The sequence below is a fragment of the Hemicordylus capensis genome, chromosome 1 (genome assembly GCF_027244095.1).
Source record: "Hemicordylus capensis ecotype Gifberg chromosome 1, rHemCap1.1.pri, whole genome shotgun sequence".
Taxonomy (NCBI): domain Eukaryota; kingdom Metazoa; phylum Chordata; class Lepidosauria; order Squamata; family Cordylidae; genus Hemicordylus; species Hemicordylus capensis.
In genome coordinates this window covers 220895405-220912760 of record NC_069657.1, presented here as the reverse complement: position 1 = coordinate 220912760, position 17356 = coordinate 220895405, and the positions used below count along the sequence as shown (strand labels likewise).

The 17356-nt window shown below is 40.1% G+C and overlaps 1 protein-coding gene across 1 annotated transcript in view; it reads right to left on the bottom strand.

Moving 5' to 3' along the window:
• Positions 1-1116: 1116 nt before the first annotated feature.
• The window catches only part of NOP58 (NOP58 ribonucleoprotein), a 34406-nt gene continuing 18166 nt past the window's right edge, over positions 1117-17356 (bottom strand). Inside the window, exons 11-15 of the mRNA XM_053284169.1 lie at positions 13822-13956; positions 11707-11768; positions 10040-10173; positions 6329-6471; positions 1117-1754 (exon numbers count right to left, since the gene is read on the bottom strand). Of these exons, the coding sequence (XP_053140144.1) occupies positions 1695-1754; positions 6329-6471; positions 10040-10173; positions 11707-11768; positions 13822-13956 (534 nt within the window). The 3' untranslated portion in view covers positions 1117-1694. The remainder of the gene's footprint in view (positions 1755-6328; positions 6472-10039; positions 10174-11706; positions 11769-13821; positions 13957-17356) is intronic.

Below are 17356 nucleotides of genomic sequence, written 5' to 3'. Positions count from 1 at the left end.
GAAGTTTCAGCTAGTGTGCCAGCTGCATCCCTTTCTCAAGAAGGCAGATCTGGCCAGTTGCCCACATATTCGTCACATCACAGTTGGATGACTGTAATGTACTGTATGTGGGGCTGCCCTTGAATATTTAGAAACTGCAGTTATAGTGCAGAAGCAGCAACCAGAGCTGTCTGCTGGGATCATATGACATGTATTCTGAAAGAACTGCACTGGCTACCAATTTATTTCTGGGTCTAATTCAAGGTGCTGGTTTTGATCTTAAAAGCCCTTAATGATTTGGGCTCTGGATACCTGAAGGTCTGCCTGCCCAGCAAGATAAATAGATGAAGCTCTGCTCCACATGCCAACTGTGAGAGAGTCTTGGCTGTCAAGCACGCAGGACAGGGCCTTCTCAGTCATTGCCCCTAGGCTTTGGAATGCTCTTCCAGCTGTCATCTGATCCTCAGCCTCCACCACAGTTTTTAGAAAAAAAGAAAAAATGTAGTTCTTTCACCCAGGCTTTTAAAAAAATTAGTACAGTTTTTACGGCTGCTACTTTGTGTGTTACTGATTGATATAAGTTTTTAAACAGAGATATATTATTTGTATATTTAGTATTTGTATTTTTAATTTATTTTTAATAGTGCAGTGTTTTAATAATATTGCAAACCACTTTGGCATTTTAATGAACATTTCTCCACAAAAAGCCCTTCCAAACATTTGTCTACACTTAAGCTATGAATAGGCAGCAGCTTTCCAGAGACTTGAGATATTGGTGAACCATCACTACTTGTCACAGACATCTGTTTGCATCTTGCCATGGGCTCCACAGGTTTTTGGTGGTTTTTTTCACAGCACTTAACACTAACATGGAAAATTGGAACAAAATCCAGTTGCTGACTGGTACCTTATATGACTTTATGTGAGCACTTTGAAATAGCAAAGAGCCTAGTAGATAGTCATAACACAACTTATAGTACATACAGCCCAAAGGAAGAGTGCTGATTATATAGTTCTCTACTGTGAAAAAAAACAACCCTAAAGTTCAAATTTCTGTAGGTCTTTAAAGACCAGGTATGTTTGTAGTTTCCACTCTGTCAATAAAAGGCCTGAACACAAGGCATCAGAAGCATGACACAGGGGGAAAATGTCTTTATTCTTCATTGCGTTCTGCAGCTGCTTAGTTACAAGCCAGACAGTATCAAACTTACTTGTCAATTCTCAGCATGTCTATTACCACTTACATAATTTTCTCAATTAAAAATATTGAGAAAACACACATTAATACTCAATAATATAGCAAATCTTTTTCCAACTCATTTCGTAGGATTTCCTCCCATGACTTCTCATAATAATGTAAGCAGAGTATTGCATTTTCAGATGTTTAAAAAATACCTTGACATATTTCACAAAATTAAACTGACAGCTAGAATATCAGCTAATCAGAAACAAATATTTATATATATACATACACACACAAAAGTAGTATGTTTATTCAGAATCAAAATCCACATAAAAGGATCTGATATTGACGCATTACTGCCAGGGCAGGGGTTAAACTAAAGCTGGAATAAAATCTGCCCCAAAGAAAATGCACAGAATTTCTCAGCCTTGCTCAAAGATGGGGCAAATTATATTTCAGAACAAAACATTTTATAAGCAAGTGTCCCAGAAACCAGATGTATGCTGTTCAAATAGACTGTGCATTGCTTCACTTAGTCATCTTCTGGTTCTACTTTTATTTTCTTCTTTTTCTTCTTCTTCTTCTCTGTATTCTGCAAATGATAATAAGTATTGCTATGTTCAACTCACATTGGTACAGAAAAGAAACAGTTTAAAATTAGCCTTTGGGGGGAAACTAAACAAGATTATTTTCTTTAAACAAGATAAATTGTACCCATGGTCTTATTCCACCTACCGGACTATAAGACGCTACAGACTATAAGACGCACCTTAATTTTAATCCAGTTTTTCAGAGTTTTAACATATTAAACTGTTAAAACATATAAGACGCTCCTGAATTTTGGCGGATATTTTTCGAGGAAAAAAGTGAGTCTTATAGTCCATAAAATACGGTATGTTTATCTGCTAATCCCTTTAGATAAAGAACAGATTGCTTACCTATAACGTTTGATCTTTTGGTGATCTGGTATCACAATGTGCACAAAAACTAGCCTCAGCCATAGAATGGATATCTAAGGCATAGTGTTTTACAAAGAGTAAGTTGGTAGACCAAGTAGTGGCTTCTTGAAAGTCAGGGAAATTAATACCAGACCGGTGAGCTGCTGAGGTGGCCATAGCTCTGGCAGAATGAACCTTAATCGTGGTAGATGGTTTTACTCTGTTTCTCATAAAAGTGAAGGTAAGTTGGATCAGCCAGACCAGAAGGTTGGCCCTTCTTATCACCTTTGAAGGTAAATAATCTATTAGACTTTCTAAAGTCTTCTGTTCATGTAGAAGAGGAGTGCGTTATAGGGACGAAACAGGGTTCATAAAGAAGGTTGGAAGGATAATGTATTGGTTAATGTGGAAGTTGGAGACTATTTTAGTTAAGAAAGCAGGGTCCGTTCTCAATCAATTTTTTGGTAAACAAGGTAATGAAGGAGATAGAGATTAAGGCAGTGAGTTCGTTGACTCTAGCAATAGTGATAATGATAAAAAGGCTGCCCTCAGGGAGAGCAGTTTAAAAAGGTGCTGGGGACAGTGGTTCAAATGGGGTCTGTGTAAGTGTCAAGAGCTCCAGGGAGAGACTCCAAGGTTCAACTGGCTTCCTGATTGGTGGGAAGAGGTTATTCACTTCTTTAAGCAATCTTTTACAGTAAGGATGGGAGAACAGAGTTTGAGTCCCAACCTGTATGTACTGCAGACAAAGCTGCCGTATAGACCTTAATAGATGAATTACAAAGGCCTGAACATTTCAGGGATGCAAGATACAGAAGGACTTGACATACAAAGGCAAGTCCTCTGTATAATTAGGTTCAAATTCCTTAGATTTAGTATAATTTGCAAAGCCTTTCCATTTGCAATGATAGTTATGCCTAGTGGAAACCTTCCTCTAATGCAGTAGAATGTCATCTTCAAGTTCAGCTTCCAAGCAGTCATGTTCAAGGTCTGGAGACTGCAAAGAAGGATTCTGCCTCTGTTCTGGGACAGAAGGTTGGGATGTTGATGGAGGAGACGATGGATCCTTGAGACCGTCTGAAGAGGAGAGTGAACCAAGGCTGTTTTGGCCACCACGAAGTAAGTATGATGCAGTGTGCTTTGTGATGAAGAATTTTGCTTAGAACCCTGGACAGAACCCTGGGAAGGGTGGAAAAAGGTAGAACTCATGAGTGTCCCAGGGGATTTGAGAAACATCTCCCAGGGATCCTTTCCCCACTCCTGCTCGAGCAGAAAAGGGGGCATTTTTTGATGTGTAGTGTCACAAAGAAGTCAACTTGGGGAGTCCCCCAGCAAAGAAAGAGATTGGAGAGAACATCGTGTTTCTATTCCTGTTGACAGGCCAGATCAGTTTGTCTGCCGAGACTGTCTGCCAGAGTGTTGTCAGTGCTCTTTATGTGAAGGGTTAGAGGATAAATTTTATAGCATACAGACCACCCCCAAAGTTGAATAGCTAGTGTACAGAAGGACTTGAAGACTGCACCCACCCCCACCCGCGCCAATTGATGTAGGCAATTTCTGTGCTGTTGGCCAGAAACACCTAGATCGTCTGGCTGCTCAGAAGTGGGAGAAGAGACTTTAAATCTAAGAACAGCCAGTTCTAGTAAACTGTTATGTAGGGATGACTACTGTTTGTCACACAAGCCTTGTGTGTGAAGTCCTAGACAATGGAGCACACCCACACACCCTTTAGGGAAGCATCTGTGGTCACAGTCGCTGTAGGAGGAGGATGATGATATGTAGTATGAGTCCCATCGTGAGATTCTGTGGTAGGGTCCACCAGAGAAGGGAGTCAAACACTGTATAGATTCCTCATAGTCATAAGGGAGTGATGAGGAAGGCTTGTAGAGTGGATCTTTAAACCTTCCCCCCATCCTGATGTAATCCTGGATCAAGAGCACCTGGCAAGCTCCAATAATGCATTCTCCTCCTGTAAGGGGAGTATGAAGGGAGTGAAAAAATTGAGTCTCTCTTTCCAGGGAGGGAAATAAGATGGAGAGCATGCTGGTGCAGCTCACACTGGCTAGGCAGAGGGTGTCAGCCTGCTCAGGAAGGCCCCCACTCTGAATGCATGTACGCACACACTGCCTTGATACTGCTGCCCAGAACAAAACTCATTCCGCAAACAGATGAGAAGTCCTTCGATACCGACAGCGTTAATGGAAAAATGGGAGCCTAAGACAGGCGACGTGGAGATAGACGAAGGTGCCAGTGGGTTTCTAGGCGATGGAGGCTCAGCTGACCAGTATCGGAAAAGACAATGATGAGGTTTGGACCCCAGAAGAGGTGGGAGGTAGGACTGGCATGGAGACCAACATCTGGAACAATGCCAGCAGCAAAGTCGGTACAAGCAACATTGGAGGATCAGTCGAAGCAGTTTCAATCTCTGGTGAGGAGAGGATGAGTGAGTGTGGACAGCCTGAACCACATATGGGGAAAGTGTCTGAACTCTGTCTGGCATTGTCGGTGTTGAAGACGATGGCTGAGTAAGTCAAGGACAGTAGATGAGTCTACATTGAAGATGGATGGGCAAATCAACACCGAGGCAGATAGTTGATAGCTTTTAGCTGTTGGAGGTAAGGGTTGACCTATGAGAAGTTTCCAGGCTTGAGGCCGGCGGTTTTGAAGCTGACATCAACAAAGTCTTTCAATGTTTAGATTGGGATGAGGAATCGTCTTCTCAATGCTTGCACTTTTTGTGGTGCCTATCCTTTGAGATATCCTGAGGTTTCTTAAAAGCACCCTACACAGTATCCAATCGGGGAAGATTTCTGAGTCAAGCCCGGTTTCGAGAATGTCGATATCAACTAAGTCGACGGTCGTGGACACCTTGGCATCAGGGTCAGAGGGCATAGTGCCTGTTTGTACAAGGCAGCCCTTTAAAAGAATTCCACTCCTTCTAGTGTGTTTAGAACTAGACAGGCAAACCTTGCAGGTGAGTGCAATATGATCCTCCCCAAAGCAAAGCAGACAGAGGTCATGTTTGTAGGAGGAGGGAAGGAGGAGAGACACTTCTTTTAAAAGCTTTTAACATGCCCATTAGAACAAAAAGAAGCAAATTAGTCTGAACTGATCCAATGTCAGAAAAACCAACAGAGCAACCTTTAAACTTTTGTATTTCAGGACTGAGGAGCGAATACTGAGGAAAGTGCACGCAACAGCAGTCGAGAAGGAACTGAACTAGAAAGCGCTCTGCCACCATACCTGTGCTCTACGTGTGAAGTGTGGTGCTTCAGGGAGCTTTGAGGAACTTTAAATCCTTCTGTAGCGACTACTGCACAAGCACAAAGACCATGTTGTGAAGGACACTAGATCACCACTAAGATCTTCAAGAACTACAGGAATCCATGGTTACCACTGACAGCACCCTAATGAAATGAGTCAATAGCACTCAGCAGCAGAAAATAAGGTTTTCCTTTCCAAGCATCTCAACAACAAAACAATTCGTCTTCAATTTATGCAGAAGAGAGTACTGCGGGGGGGGGGGGGTTTAACAGAGAGGAGATGCTCACCATCAAGCACTACAGAATAGTTTGCAATTGTTTCCTTTCTGTAACTAGAACATTCCCTCCTCCAATCTGTGCAGATAGTCCACTGATATAGTACTTTGTATGCACACAGGTCATTGAATTTGGTTCATGATTCATAAGACAGACACTGGGAATGTCATTTCTCTCACTGCAACAGCTCTCCAATTTATCATGGCCTTGAAAAATTGTAAAGAACTGGAGAATGTGAAGCAAAATACATAAACAGGCCAATGTGGGGTTTTTGTTGTTGTGGAGATTAGTAGAACAAAACAATGTAGACCTACATGAATAAAAAAGAAGGCAGAGTATTGCCATATCTTTCTCTGCCATTTCAGAGCCTCTAGGTTTTTTAGTGGGTTGATAAGTCTGCCTACCTTTGTTCTAAAACAGAGTTTATTTGAACTCAGTGTAATAGATTTTCATGATGTGTGTTTTCAGAAGACACATTATGGTGATCCCAAACTCCAATGAATTCCTAGTGACATTTGGAGAATTCAGTCCTCCAAATGTGCTTGACTATTTAATAGACAAAACAATATAGGGCAGAAAGCAAAAAAACAAGGATGCTGGGAGCTACTACACCTCCAAACCGATGCGCATATAAGCAGCAAAGAAGAACTCTGAAGAACTGAGAGGATTAATAATTTAAGATGTCTCACCTCCACAGCTGCGCTAGTTGATGGTGGTTCTTCCTCTTCCTCTACCCAAACCACTACTTCTTGAACTTTCTTTTTCTCCTTTTTCTTCTTCTTCTTCACAGGCTCATCCTCCTCCTGCTCTTCTTCTTCCTCTTCTTCTTCTTCTATAGAGGAGAAAAAGCCATAATGAGTCAGGATAGAATTAAAAAAGCACCAGGGCATACAAGCTAAAAAAGGCAGCAAAAGGTATGTGCCAAGAATGAGCAATGTTACCAGTCAACTTCTGCTCAATTTGGAAATGCCTAGGAGAAACGTTTTAGGCATGAATGAGAATTAATTTAGTGCACAATTTTTTGGATTCTAGTCACACAATTTAGAGTTGGAAGACTTGGAAGTCTTCTGGTTCAACCTCCTGCTCAAGATAGGAAACTGCTACAGCACTGTATTGCCCCACTTGTTCAAAACACTACTATTGTGCTTTATGTGCACATGCAAACACATAGCACTCCACCCTGAATGACAGAGATTATTTATCAGCTCTTTTAGTCTACACTACCCAGAGGATTCCGGGCAAACAGCAGTACATTGAATACCAAGATCAATGAACTTTAACACTCTGCTAAAAGTAAACTAGAACTAGCAACAGAGGGCAGAACCAAATAAACAAGTCTTATAGCACTTTTGTTCAATGTTTTGTTCAGACGTTTCACACGACCTTCGGGGACATATTTAGGTGATGCACAGTGGGTTACAGACGGGAGGAAAGATTGGTGAAAGTCACCCTTTTGCCTACTCAAGTGAGAATACAACAGTAGTCTGGAACTTGCACTGCTGCACATCCACAGTGCATGTCCAGATGTCCAGCAATGCTTCATAAAATCCATTAGTAATGAATGGATGCTAATACAGTATTAGGCAAGTTCAACCATTTCAGAATTGTAATTAATGTTTTTTTCTGGTGATTATCTGTAGGACGTGTGAGAGAAGGTACATATTAGTATTCCAATTCAAAAAAACCTTTCTATATAAAGCTTTGAAGTATAGTATTTTTTTGAGAACACACAAATATGTAAATGAGGAAATCTGCACAAGAATGGTCCTGGAAATTTTCCTATTCAGAAATACCAATCTCTCTGGTTCAGGACTTGGGCAGCCCCTCAAGAGAAAGGCAACTCTGATGCCCCAATTGAACAGACTGTTATAGGAGAGAAGACGGGTCTACTAAAGGGAATGATCATTGTTCATCCTAAAATCTGAAACAGCACATTGGGAAAGTGGTGGTCACAAGCATGTGAATAACCAGAATGCTTATATGCAAAGCAAGCTACAAGGTTCTTATACCGTAACTGTCTGCAAAACAGACTATGGCAGTAGCAGCTGGTCATGCAGAGGTGAGAAAAGCTACACTTGCTGAATTCCCTTCTCCACAGTTACTGTAAGGGCAGGAGACTGGTCCCCTCCATTGTCTCTAGTTACCATACAGATATCCCAAGTCTGTCAGTGCAGGTTCTGAGCTGTATGTTCTGCCTAGAAATCAACAGGAATCAATACAGGCCTAGGAAGATTGCTTTAGTAAAACCCTCTTCCTCAATGCTGAATGCATCTGCAGCCTCCAAGCTGTGGTCCCTCTAATTTTTTTCATCTCTGTGCAGAATGCATTTAGTTCTGGGCAGCAGTATCAAGGCACTGTGCGCACACATGAATTCAGAGTAGGGCCTTCCTAATTCAACCTGAGCAGGATCGAAAATTAACTGAGCGGACATCAGAAAACTTGTGAGTGCACGCACATGCACACACATTAGAGGGAACAGTGCCTCCAAGTTCATATTTGTCTGGTGGCATAGAATTATGTAAATCTTATTTCCTCTCTAACAAGCTGTGCTACAGAAAACATGTTTTCAGTCCATAGGCAAGAATGGTTATCTTGAGAAAAAATAATCAACTATTTCCCATGGACACCCTGCACTGTAGCCTGTTGCAAATTAAAATGCTCATTTCTCCTTCCTTTCGTCTCCACTGATACTTCAGAACTGGCAGGCATGCCTTTGTGAAGATTTAAACAGCTTATTTCCAGCCGTGTTGGTCATAACACGTTTATGTCACAATGAGGTCAAGGACAAAAAGGAAGCTTGCTCATTGGCCTGCATTTGGATTTAGCATGCAGGTCCCTTTTGGAGCATTTCTTTCCAAAAGCTGGGATGGTGCGAGAGAAGGGTTGGCAGGCTTATAGGTTAGAAATAGGTTGGATTTTACATTACAAGTATTTTAAAAACAGTACGTAAGGAGGAAATGTCTGCATATGCCAGTACTTTTGATTTATACCTGTTCTAATTACTAGTGTGTAAATAAACCAGCTCATTTGAAACAGTGGGCTGCCTTGGGCCTCACACGCTGAAGTTTGAGCACCAATCCCCAAGGAAAGCCCCGTGCTCAGTTAAAAACATCAGTATATTTGTGCCAGTACCATGTAAAGAATTCTACTGTTTCGGAGGGTGGCATACATGTGACACAGCTAAAAACTGCATGACCTATCCCACTGACTTGGATATTGAGATGTATTTGTATTTTCTAGAGACAACTTTTTCAGTGAAAGATTTAAGATTTTATCTTTTTATTTTATAAAAGCCTTCTTCAAACAGAACAGCATCTGAAGTCTTATAGTTAGGTCAAACATTTTCATATTGCTTTTGCAGTTAAAAGCTCCCTTGCAGCCATTTGCCTTTTACATTGCTAAAAGTTGATTTGAATTTGCAAATTAAGCCTGAATCAACAAAAAAAGAAGCCAGCAATGGAGGTCTCTCTACCAAGAACATCACAACATGTGTTCAAGTGCTACTAAAGGCAATGCTTTTATAAGCCAAGATGTGCCACTTCAGAGAGGGGCAAATCAACTAAACTTAACATAGCAGAAAAGTCTGTAGAGACACAAACATTTGAAGGCTAATTAGGTGCAAGAAAATCTAAGAATCAGCAAAGGAACAATTAACGTTGTTTTGAATAGGGATGGCAAAGCAACTCCCCGAAGGAATGTATAAACACATAATATGGTAATGCTGGCCACAAGCATTTGGTGAGCTTTGTGCATCAACATTTCTCTTCACTTCCTACGCTGTGCAGAACTTAACCAAGATTTTAACATTAAGTGACAATGTAATTTACAACATGGGCACATTTCCTAGGCTGCAAATTAAGGCCTGTCTGGCATGCTTTGCTAGAAAGAAAACAGACACAGAAGACCATTCTCTGCCAATTCTTAGATTAAAACCAGGATAAAAACAGGACGCAGAAGTGGAAAAATGATCCTATGTACTGGTGTGTTACTAAACATGCATAGCAGGAAACCAAGGCAACCAGCTTCTATTATTGAGGCTGAAGTGGAATGGAGAACTCAACTAGGAACATAGGAAGCTGCCTTACACTGACTGACAACCGCTCTCCAAGATTTCCGACAGGCGTCTTTCCCTGAAGATGCCAGGGACTGAAGCTGGGACCTTCTGCATGCAAAGCAGACGTTCTACCACTGAGCTACAAATCCATTTTGAAAGCACCCAGGAGATTTACTTTGCTACAGGCAACGCCAAGAAAACATAGATGCAAGGGCTCAAGCTTATCCATAGAATACAGTGAACTAGTTTTACAGACTGAATGGAAAACAAAGAAGCTGAATGTTGATCAGAACCTTCAATTCCCAGATGCAACGAAGACTCCAGGGCCATAGGCACAGTAACTAACCTTTGATTTCTACTATTTTCGCCTTCTTGGCTTTTACTGGAACAGTCTCCTCTCCTTCTTCCACTTCAATTTTGCGCTTCTTTGGAACCAAAGGGAGGGTAGATTCCCCAGAAGGGTCATACGTCTTCACTTCACTTGAATGACAAAAGTTTTTTTAAAAAAGGAAATGTGTGAAGCCAGAGGAAAGGGAAAAAAAAAAACACTCTTACTTACAAACAAAGCTCCATAACACATTACAACAAGAAAGTCCCTAACTTGCAAACACCAACCCGCACATACAAACAAGTCATCACTCTTGGGAACTATATGTGTTCTGAGTTATGAACATCCAACTCATAAACTTTTGCAACACAACCCATTTGTAAGTTGGGGACTTCCTGTAGTCATAATGCACTATTTTTCTAGTATCTTACCCTGCACCTGACTTCAACAAATTTGACAGAAATGGTTGTCACATTCTTGCTAAAGATATTCAGTCCCTAATACTGCTTTTATTAAAACTTGGTGAGCTTGTTCATAATTTGAAAGGAAGTACTTTGTTCCATTGGACTGATACTTGGTTCTATGGTACCCATGGCCCCATTTATCTCATTTAAATGGGGCTACTTGAACAGAACACTGAAATGGCTTTAAATCCCTTAACATTGCAAACAGGATGGATTTGATTTAAATCAAACTGATTTAAATCACGATTTAAATCACTAGCAGGGTGGATAAAAATCTATGATTTTTAAAAAAAAAAATAAAAAAAATCTGATTTAAATGAAAAAAAATCCAATTTTTTAGATTTTTTTTTTAAATCATTGATTTTTATCCACCCTGCTAGTGATTTAAATCAGTTTGATTTAAATCAAATCCACCCTGATTGCAAACATCTTAGTGGCGAGTAAATGGCCATCTCAAGTGCCTCTGGCATTAAAACACTGGTTGGCAAAAACATGGAGAATAACTGAAACTGAAAATATTCCAGAGTGTGGACTTAAGAATTAGGAAGAAAAAGACAGACACTTTTCAGAAGACATGCTCTCCCTTTACTGACAAAATGAGATGAAGTATAATTTGGACCTTTGTTTACAGAAGCATTGGTTTAGTATGTAATAACTACACTGTGTATTTATTGCTTTGTCACAGACGTAATATATCAAACATCAGATCAAGGGCGGGGGAGAGGAGGATGAAAATTTGTAATTTTTGGTGGCTAACGTCCTGACTAAACTCACTCAGGAAGTCCCACTGAAATTTAAAAAGACAAGTTAAGCATACATCCTTGGGGTCCCACAACCCTCAGGGACATATCTTTAGATGGCCTCAACAGCTGTAGATAGAAGAGGTGGGATCACTGAAAATGGCTCCTTCCCTCTGTGCACAGACAGACGTGTTCCCTGCAGACAACTTAGTTTGGATGTAAGCTGCTGTGTGCACTATTAGCTCTAACAGAATATCAACAACCCTTCCCTTTAGAAAATTATATCTTCTCTATATCCATTTGTACTGCTCCATAAGAGAGTTAAATGCAAATAATTTGCTATTAATAATGCAAGGCAATGCTGCTATTGATCCTAACATAACCTAAAACATTTCTTTAATTTCCGTCTAACAAGCTTAAAACCTAAGTATCTGAGTAGGAAAATAAAGAACTACACAGGCACACAATTAGAGCTACCCACCTCTTGTACTGATATTTGTCGGCCCTGGCCAGGGCTTTCCCTGTGCCACTTATTCGTCTTATCTGAGGGGGAGAAAGCCACAAATTACCACTAAAATTAAAAAAGAAGCCTCAGCATAAGAAACGGTGCCCTCGAAGAGAATGAAAAATTCTCTTCAATGCTAGGAAGCATGCTGGGAAGAAAAAGAACCCTAGATGAAGCTTCTTCAAATGCAAGTTCTCTTCACTCACATGGATGTTGGGTTAAACTTGTCAAGTCTTTTTTTAAAAATAAAATAAAATCCTGAAGCGACCCCTCTAGGATTATTGAGCCTTTCACCACAACATAGCCTGGAAGCTAGTCCAAGATCATCATAGAAGAGAAGTGAGACTACTGTACCAGGCCCCAGAGGCAATGGAACTCTTCTGCTTGCCCAAGGCGGGGGAGGGTTGATTTTCATAATTCCTTCTACCTACTGCTGTCCCAGCCTTCAGTGCCCAAGAGCATAATTTCTGGAGTGCACAGGGGGTTGCAAAGGGGAGGCAGGATTGGCAAAAATGTCCCCCACCCCAACCTCGCAAGAACTGGAGAGTTTTCCTCATGCAAGTACTAGTCTGGATACTATCCAGTGTGGATGAGGACTGAGAAAGCTGGCATTCAAAACTGTTGAGAGCACCAATATTAGCTGCCTGGTACCTAGCGTATTACTATACAGAGCAATGGCTTGTCAGTTTCCTATTTGACATTTCAAAGGTGCATCTATCCCCTAGTGGTAGCAAGATCACTGTCATATACTGTGCTCATCCTGCCCAAACTATTAAGGTCCTCGCCCTTCCTTCTCTGTGTAGCTGTTGGCCACACCCACATATTTTCAGTACCCAGAAGCCTGAAGTCTCTCTCATATCCCACAGAAAATCATTCTGTGGCTTGGCAGCTACTGGCAAGTGGGCAGGCAGTGCCTCAACGTCTGTCATAGTATTGAGCACAGCTATGTTTAAAACCAGCCCGAGAGGGTGCTGCCTTGTGATCTAGTATTCTAGTCAGGATCACATGTATCCTGTAAACCTCTGCAGGCTAGTCCAAGGATTTAGGGAATTCTGGGGCAGGGCCACACCACAGCTCACTCATCTCTTCCAACCCACCACTATAATCATGAATTAGTGGCCTGATCAGCAAAGGGGTCTCAAACTCTTCTGCTGCACTTTACACATTGAACACATTTTAAATGACCGATTATCCAAGTTTAGAAGAACTGCCCCAACCACTATATTTCCTATCATTCCAGAATTTGTGTGTGCCACATTCTTCCCCCCCACCCCCCGGCTGAGAAGAAGAAAAGCAAGCTGCACCCTGGTTTTAGCTACAAGTCCTCAATCATAACATTGTCAGGTGACTAAGAAGAGGGAACCACCTTGGCTAATGCCTTGTGCACCAGCTAATGGCAAGCGAGATGTGACCACCTCACACTACTCTACTGGCTATTCCTCTGGCATATCTACACTCACCCACAGAGAGCCAAGGGCGGGGGGGGGGAGGGAAATCAGTGGAACCGATTGGAAAAATCAAGTTCACCCTGCCTGTCTGCCTCTCCATTCTTAATAGCTTTATTCTGTTGTTAACACATTAAGGTACCAAGTGGCGTCTGGATCACTCAACAACTCTGAAGACTTGCAGCTGAATGTGTGAACTGCCTCCCCTGAGAAATATTGTGTCTGAGGTGCAAGAGAGTTGGAAGCTCTTGTGTTAGATCTGTGATAGGTGTTTCACACAAGGAAGTCACTGCTTGATGTTGCAGTCAACAGCTGATGGTCACATGTGTGAAATTCTAAGGAAAAAGAAGCAGCTCTGGGGATTCACACTCCACTGGAGTGCTAATGAATATCAAGGGTGAGGATAAAATTTTCACTATTATTTGTGTTTTATCATTACTCATAACACATATTTTTGTATGAAGTTGCAAAAAGTTATCAAGCAATACATAATGAACACAACATTCCACCCAACCTCAGAACACTAACTACCAACAGCAGCATGGGTTTCCTTCATTACCATCTTGCCTGAATTACAATCTAGGGAAGAAAATGATGAACTATCCCTTCCCACAAGAAGATCCCCTCCACGTTTTCACAGGCTCACCCCTTTCTCCTCCAAGTGCCTTAGCCTGGTTTCCACTTTCAGTCTGTTCTCCGCTCCCATCTCGGCACTGGAGCTCTCTCCAAGTGCATCATAACGAATCGTCAAGGCTGTTTTAGCTGCTAACATTCGTGAGATCTGAAAGAGAAAAAGAGAAAATGTCCACAGTGAAACCAAAGTGGTAATTCACTCTGTACAAGTCATGCCAATGCAGGACAGCATGGAGGGAATTTCTGGCCATAACATTTAAGCAAAGAAAGCTCGCAAGGTGGTTTTGTTTTTGTTTTTTGGTGGGGGACGGATGGTAAGCTTCATTTAAATGTTAAGGCCTAGTATTTCCGTGATTTTAAAAAACATGCTATTGCTAAAATTAATTACCCATTATTTCATGCTTTCATTCAAATATGTATTGTCTTTTTTAAAAAACCCAGAAGTTTTTATTCAATTTTTCACAACATAAAACACACATGCACACACAAAAAGGAAAAAAAGGGAAAAAAGAAAAAAGAAAGAAAAAACCACAAACAAAACAAACATACACACAAAAAGACAAGAGGACTTCCATCTCATCATTAGAACAAGTATCAGTTACAATACCCAAGTCTTGCCTGTAATTTAATCGTTCTCCCCCCCGATAAATCACACGAAAGTCAGCTCTAGGTCATTTTAAAAACATTTTTGTTACCACTCAAAAGCCTGATAGAAATCCATTTTATAATATGTTTTTAGGTAAACAAGAAGAGGGTCCCACTCCCTTTTAAATGCTTCAAATTTATTTCTTAATAATGCTGTTAGCTTTGCCATTTCTGCCAACTCTAACACTTTAAGTATCCAATCCTTTTTACTCAGGCAGTGGATGTCTTTCCATTTATTTCCTAGGCAATGAACTGTTATCAATACCTAATAGTATTGTTTCTGGGCTCTTAGGGAAAGTCATTTTAAACACTTTAAGCTCATTGAATATTAAATCCCAATAGCCTTTAGACTTATTACAAGTCCACCATAAATGTTTATAGGAACCCTCCTCTTTTTTACAATTCCAACATTTGTTTGACATGTTCTTGTAAATTAAAGCCAACTTCTTAGGAGTTAAATGCCATCTAAACATCAGCTTAAAATTATTTTCCTTTAAATTAGAACAGGCAGTGTATTTCATGTCTTCTATCCATAGTTTTCTCCATTTCTCCAAGTCTATATTGTAACCAAAATCCTGAGCCCATTTAATCATTGAAGTTTTCACTACTTCCGTTCTTGTATCTTCCAATAATAACAGATCGTACATCCTAGAAACTAGTTTGTCTTCCTTGTCACAGAACTGTTGTTCATATTCTGACTTTGATCGATTAAAACCCTTTTAACAATCTTGCTTGAATAAGGTGCTAATCTGGTGATACTGAAACCAAGAGATATTCCAATCCTGCATAAGATCTAGTTTTTTAAGTTCGTATTTTGCACCTGGGGGAACATGCAGTTGTCCATACGTAGGCCATGTCTGTTGCATATTTTTCTGTTTTCTAGATATAACTTCCAGTGGAGATACCCAAAGTGGGATTTCTGGTTCTAACACAAGTTTGTTTTTCATCCATACCATATATAAGCTTTTTCTAACATAATGATTTAAGAAGTCTTTATTTACTTTTACCTTATCATAAAATAGATATGCATGCCAACCATATCTTATATCGAATCCTTCCAAATCTAACAGTCTTGGATTTTTTTTATTGTAATCCATTCTTTCATCCAGTTTAGGCATATTGCTTCAAAATATAACTTAAAATTCAGTAACACAAACCCTCCTCTCTTCCTGTTGTCCGTTAGGTTTTAAAAATTTACTCTTGGTTTTTTGCCCTGCCAAATAAAGTTCTTTACGTCTTTATGCCATTGATCAAAAATTGACATTGTATTTATTATTGGTATTGTCTGGAAGAAATATAACATTTTAGGAAGAACATTCATTTTGATAACAGAAATTCTTCCACTTAACGATAAATTCAATCTATTCCATCTACATAAGTCTATCTTTATTTCCTTCCAGATTTTAATAATATTATTTTGAAACAATAAGACATTATTTGTTGTAAGCGTAATTCCTAGGTATTTTACCTTTTCCCCCCACATTGAAACTAGATCTCAAGACAAATTTTTCAATATCTTTTGTTCATATTTTTAATTAATACCTTTGTCTTATCCTTATTTATATAGAACCCTGCCAAATTCCCATATGATTCTAATATTTCCAATAATTTATCAATTGACTCTAAAGGATCTTGTAAAAACAACACTATATCATCTGCAAAGGCTCTTTGTGGCTCTTAAAGGCTCTTTCTCTTTGTGTCCCTATTGACAATTGTATTTTCTATTTGTATTTTGGTCTCTTCCCTTATCATCCTACACAATTTCCAAGACCAATATAAATAACAATGGAGACAGGGGGCAAACTTGTCTAGTACCTTTTTGAATACTAAAATAATCTATAAGTTCTCCATTAACCTTAATGTTTGCTTTTTGTTCAGAATATATAGACCCAATCGCCCTTATATAATTAGCTCCAAACTCTACAATTTCCAGGGTTTTCAACATAAATTGCCAGGAGATGTTATCGAAAGCTTTCTCTGCGTCCAAAAATAACATAGCCATTTATTTATCATTATGCTTTTCGTAATACTCTAATACATTTAAAACAGTTTGCACATTGTCCTTTATTTGCCTTTTTGGTAGAAATCCAGCCTGATCTTCATGAATTAACTCTACCAAGACCCCCTCCATTCTTTTAGCAAGTATAGAAGCAAATGATTTATAATCATTATTAAGTAAGGATATTGGTTTATAATTTTTAACCAGAGTTTTATCTTGGCCAGGTTTTGGTATTAATGTAACAGTCGCCTGCCTCCATGAATCAAGGAACCAATCTTCATCATAATTTCATTCATTGTCCATTGTAATGGTTGAGACAATCTTCTTCTTTATAATTAATTCTCTTAGTCAGCCAGCATGGGGATGTGGCAAGGCAATGCGTGCCGGCAAGGGAGGCACCTGATTGGCTGAGCTCTGTTTGGCTGGTGGGGGGACGAGAAAAAAACAGCGGCAGCGGGGCCCTTCATGGCTGCCCGCCACAGCTGGGGGGGGGAACGGGAGGGGAGGAGGGCTGGAGAGCGTGGGCCGGAGGGAAGGGGGAGACCGGGGCAGGAGGAAGAGGGAGGGAAAAACAGCTGGCCCCAAAGCGCCACACAGATGCTCTGTGCGGGGTTGGCTAGTACTTCACTAAAAGCTTTTTAGTATATAATAGAGAGCCCATCTGGCCCTGGCAATTTCCCCCCCTTTGCTCACTTAATAGCATCCTTAACTTCTTCGTTGGAAATTGGAATATTCAATATTTCCCGTTGTTTTGGTAATTCCTTAATTATAAGAATTGTTCTACTTTATTTATATCAACCTTTCTTTTTTGATAAAACTCCTTAAAATATTTATAAAACTCTTGATTACTGACTGTTGATTAATAATACCACCGGACGTACTCAGACTCGTTATACAATTCTTT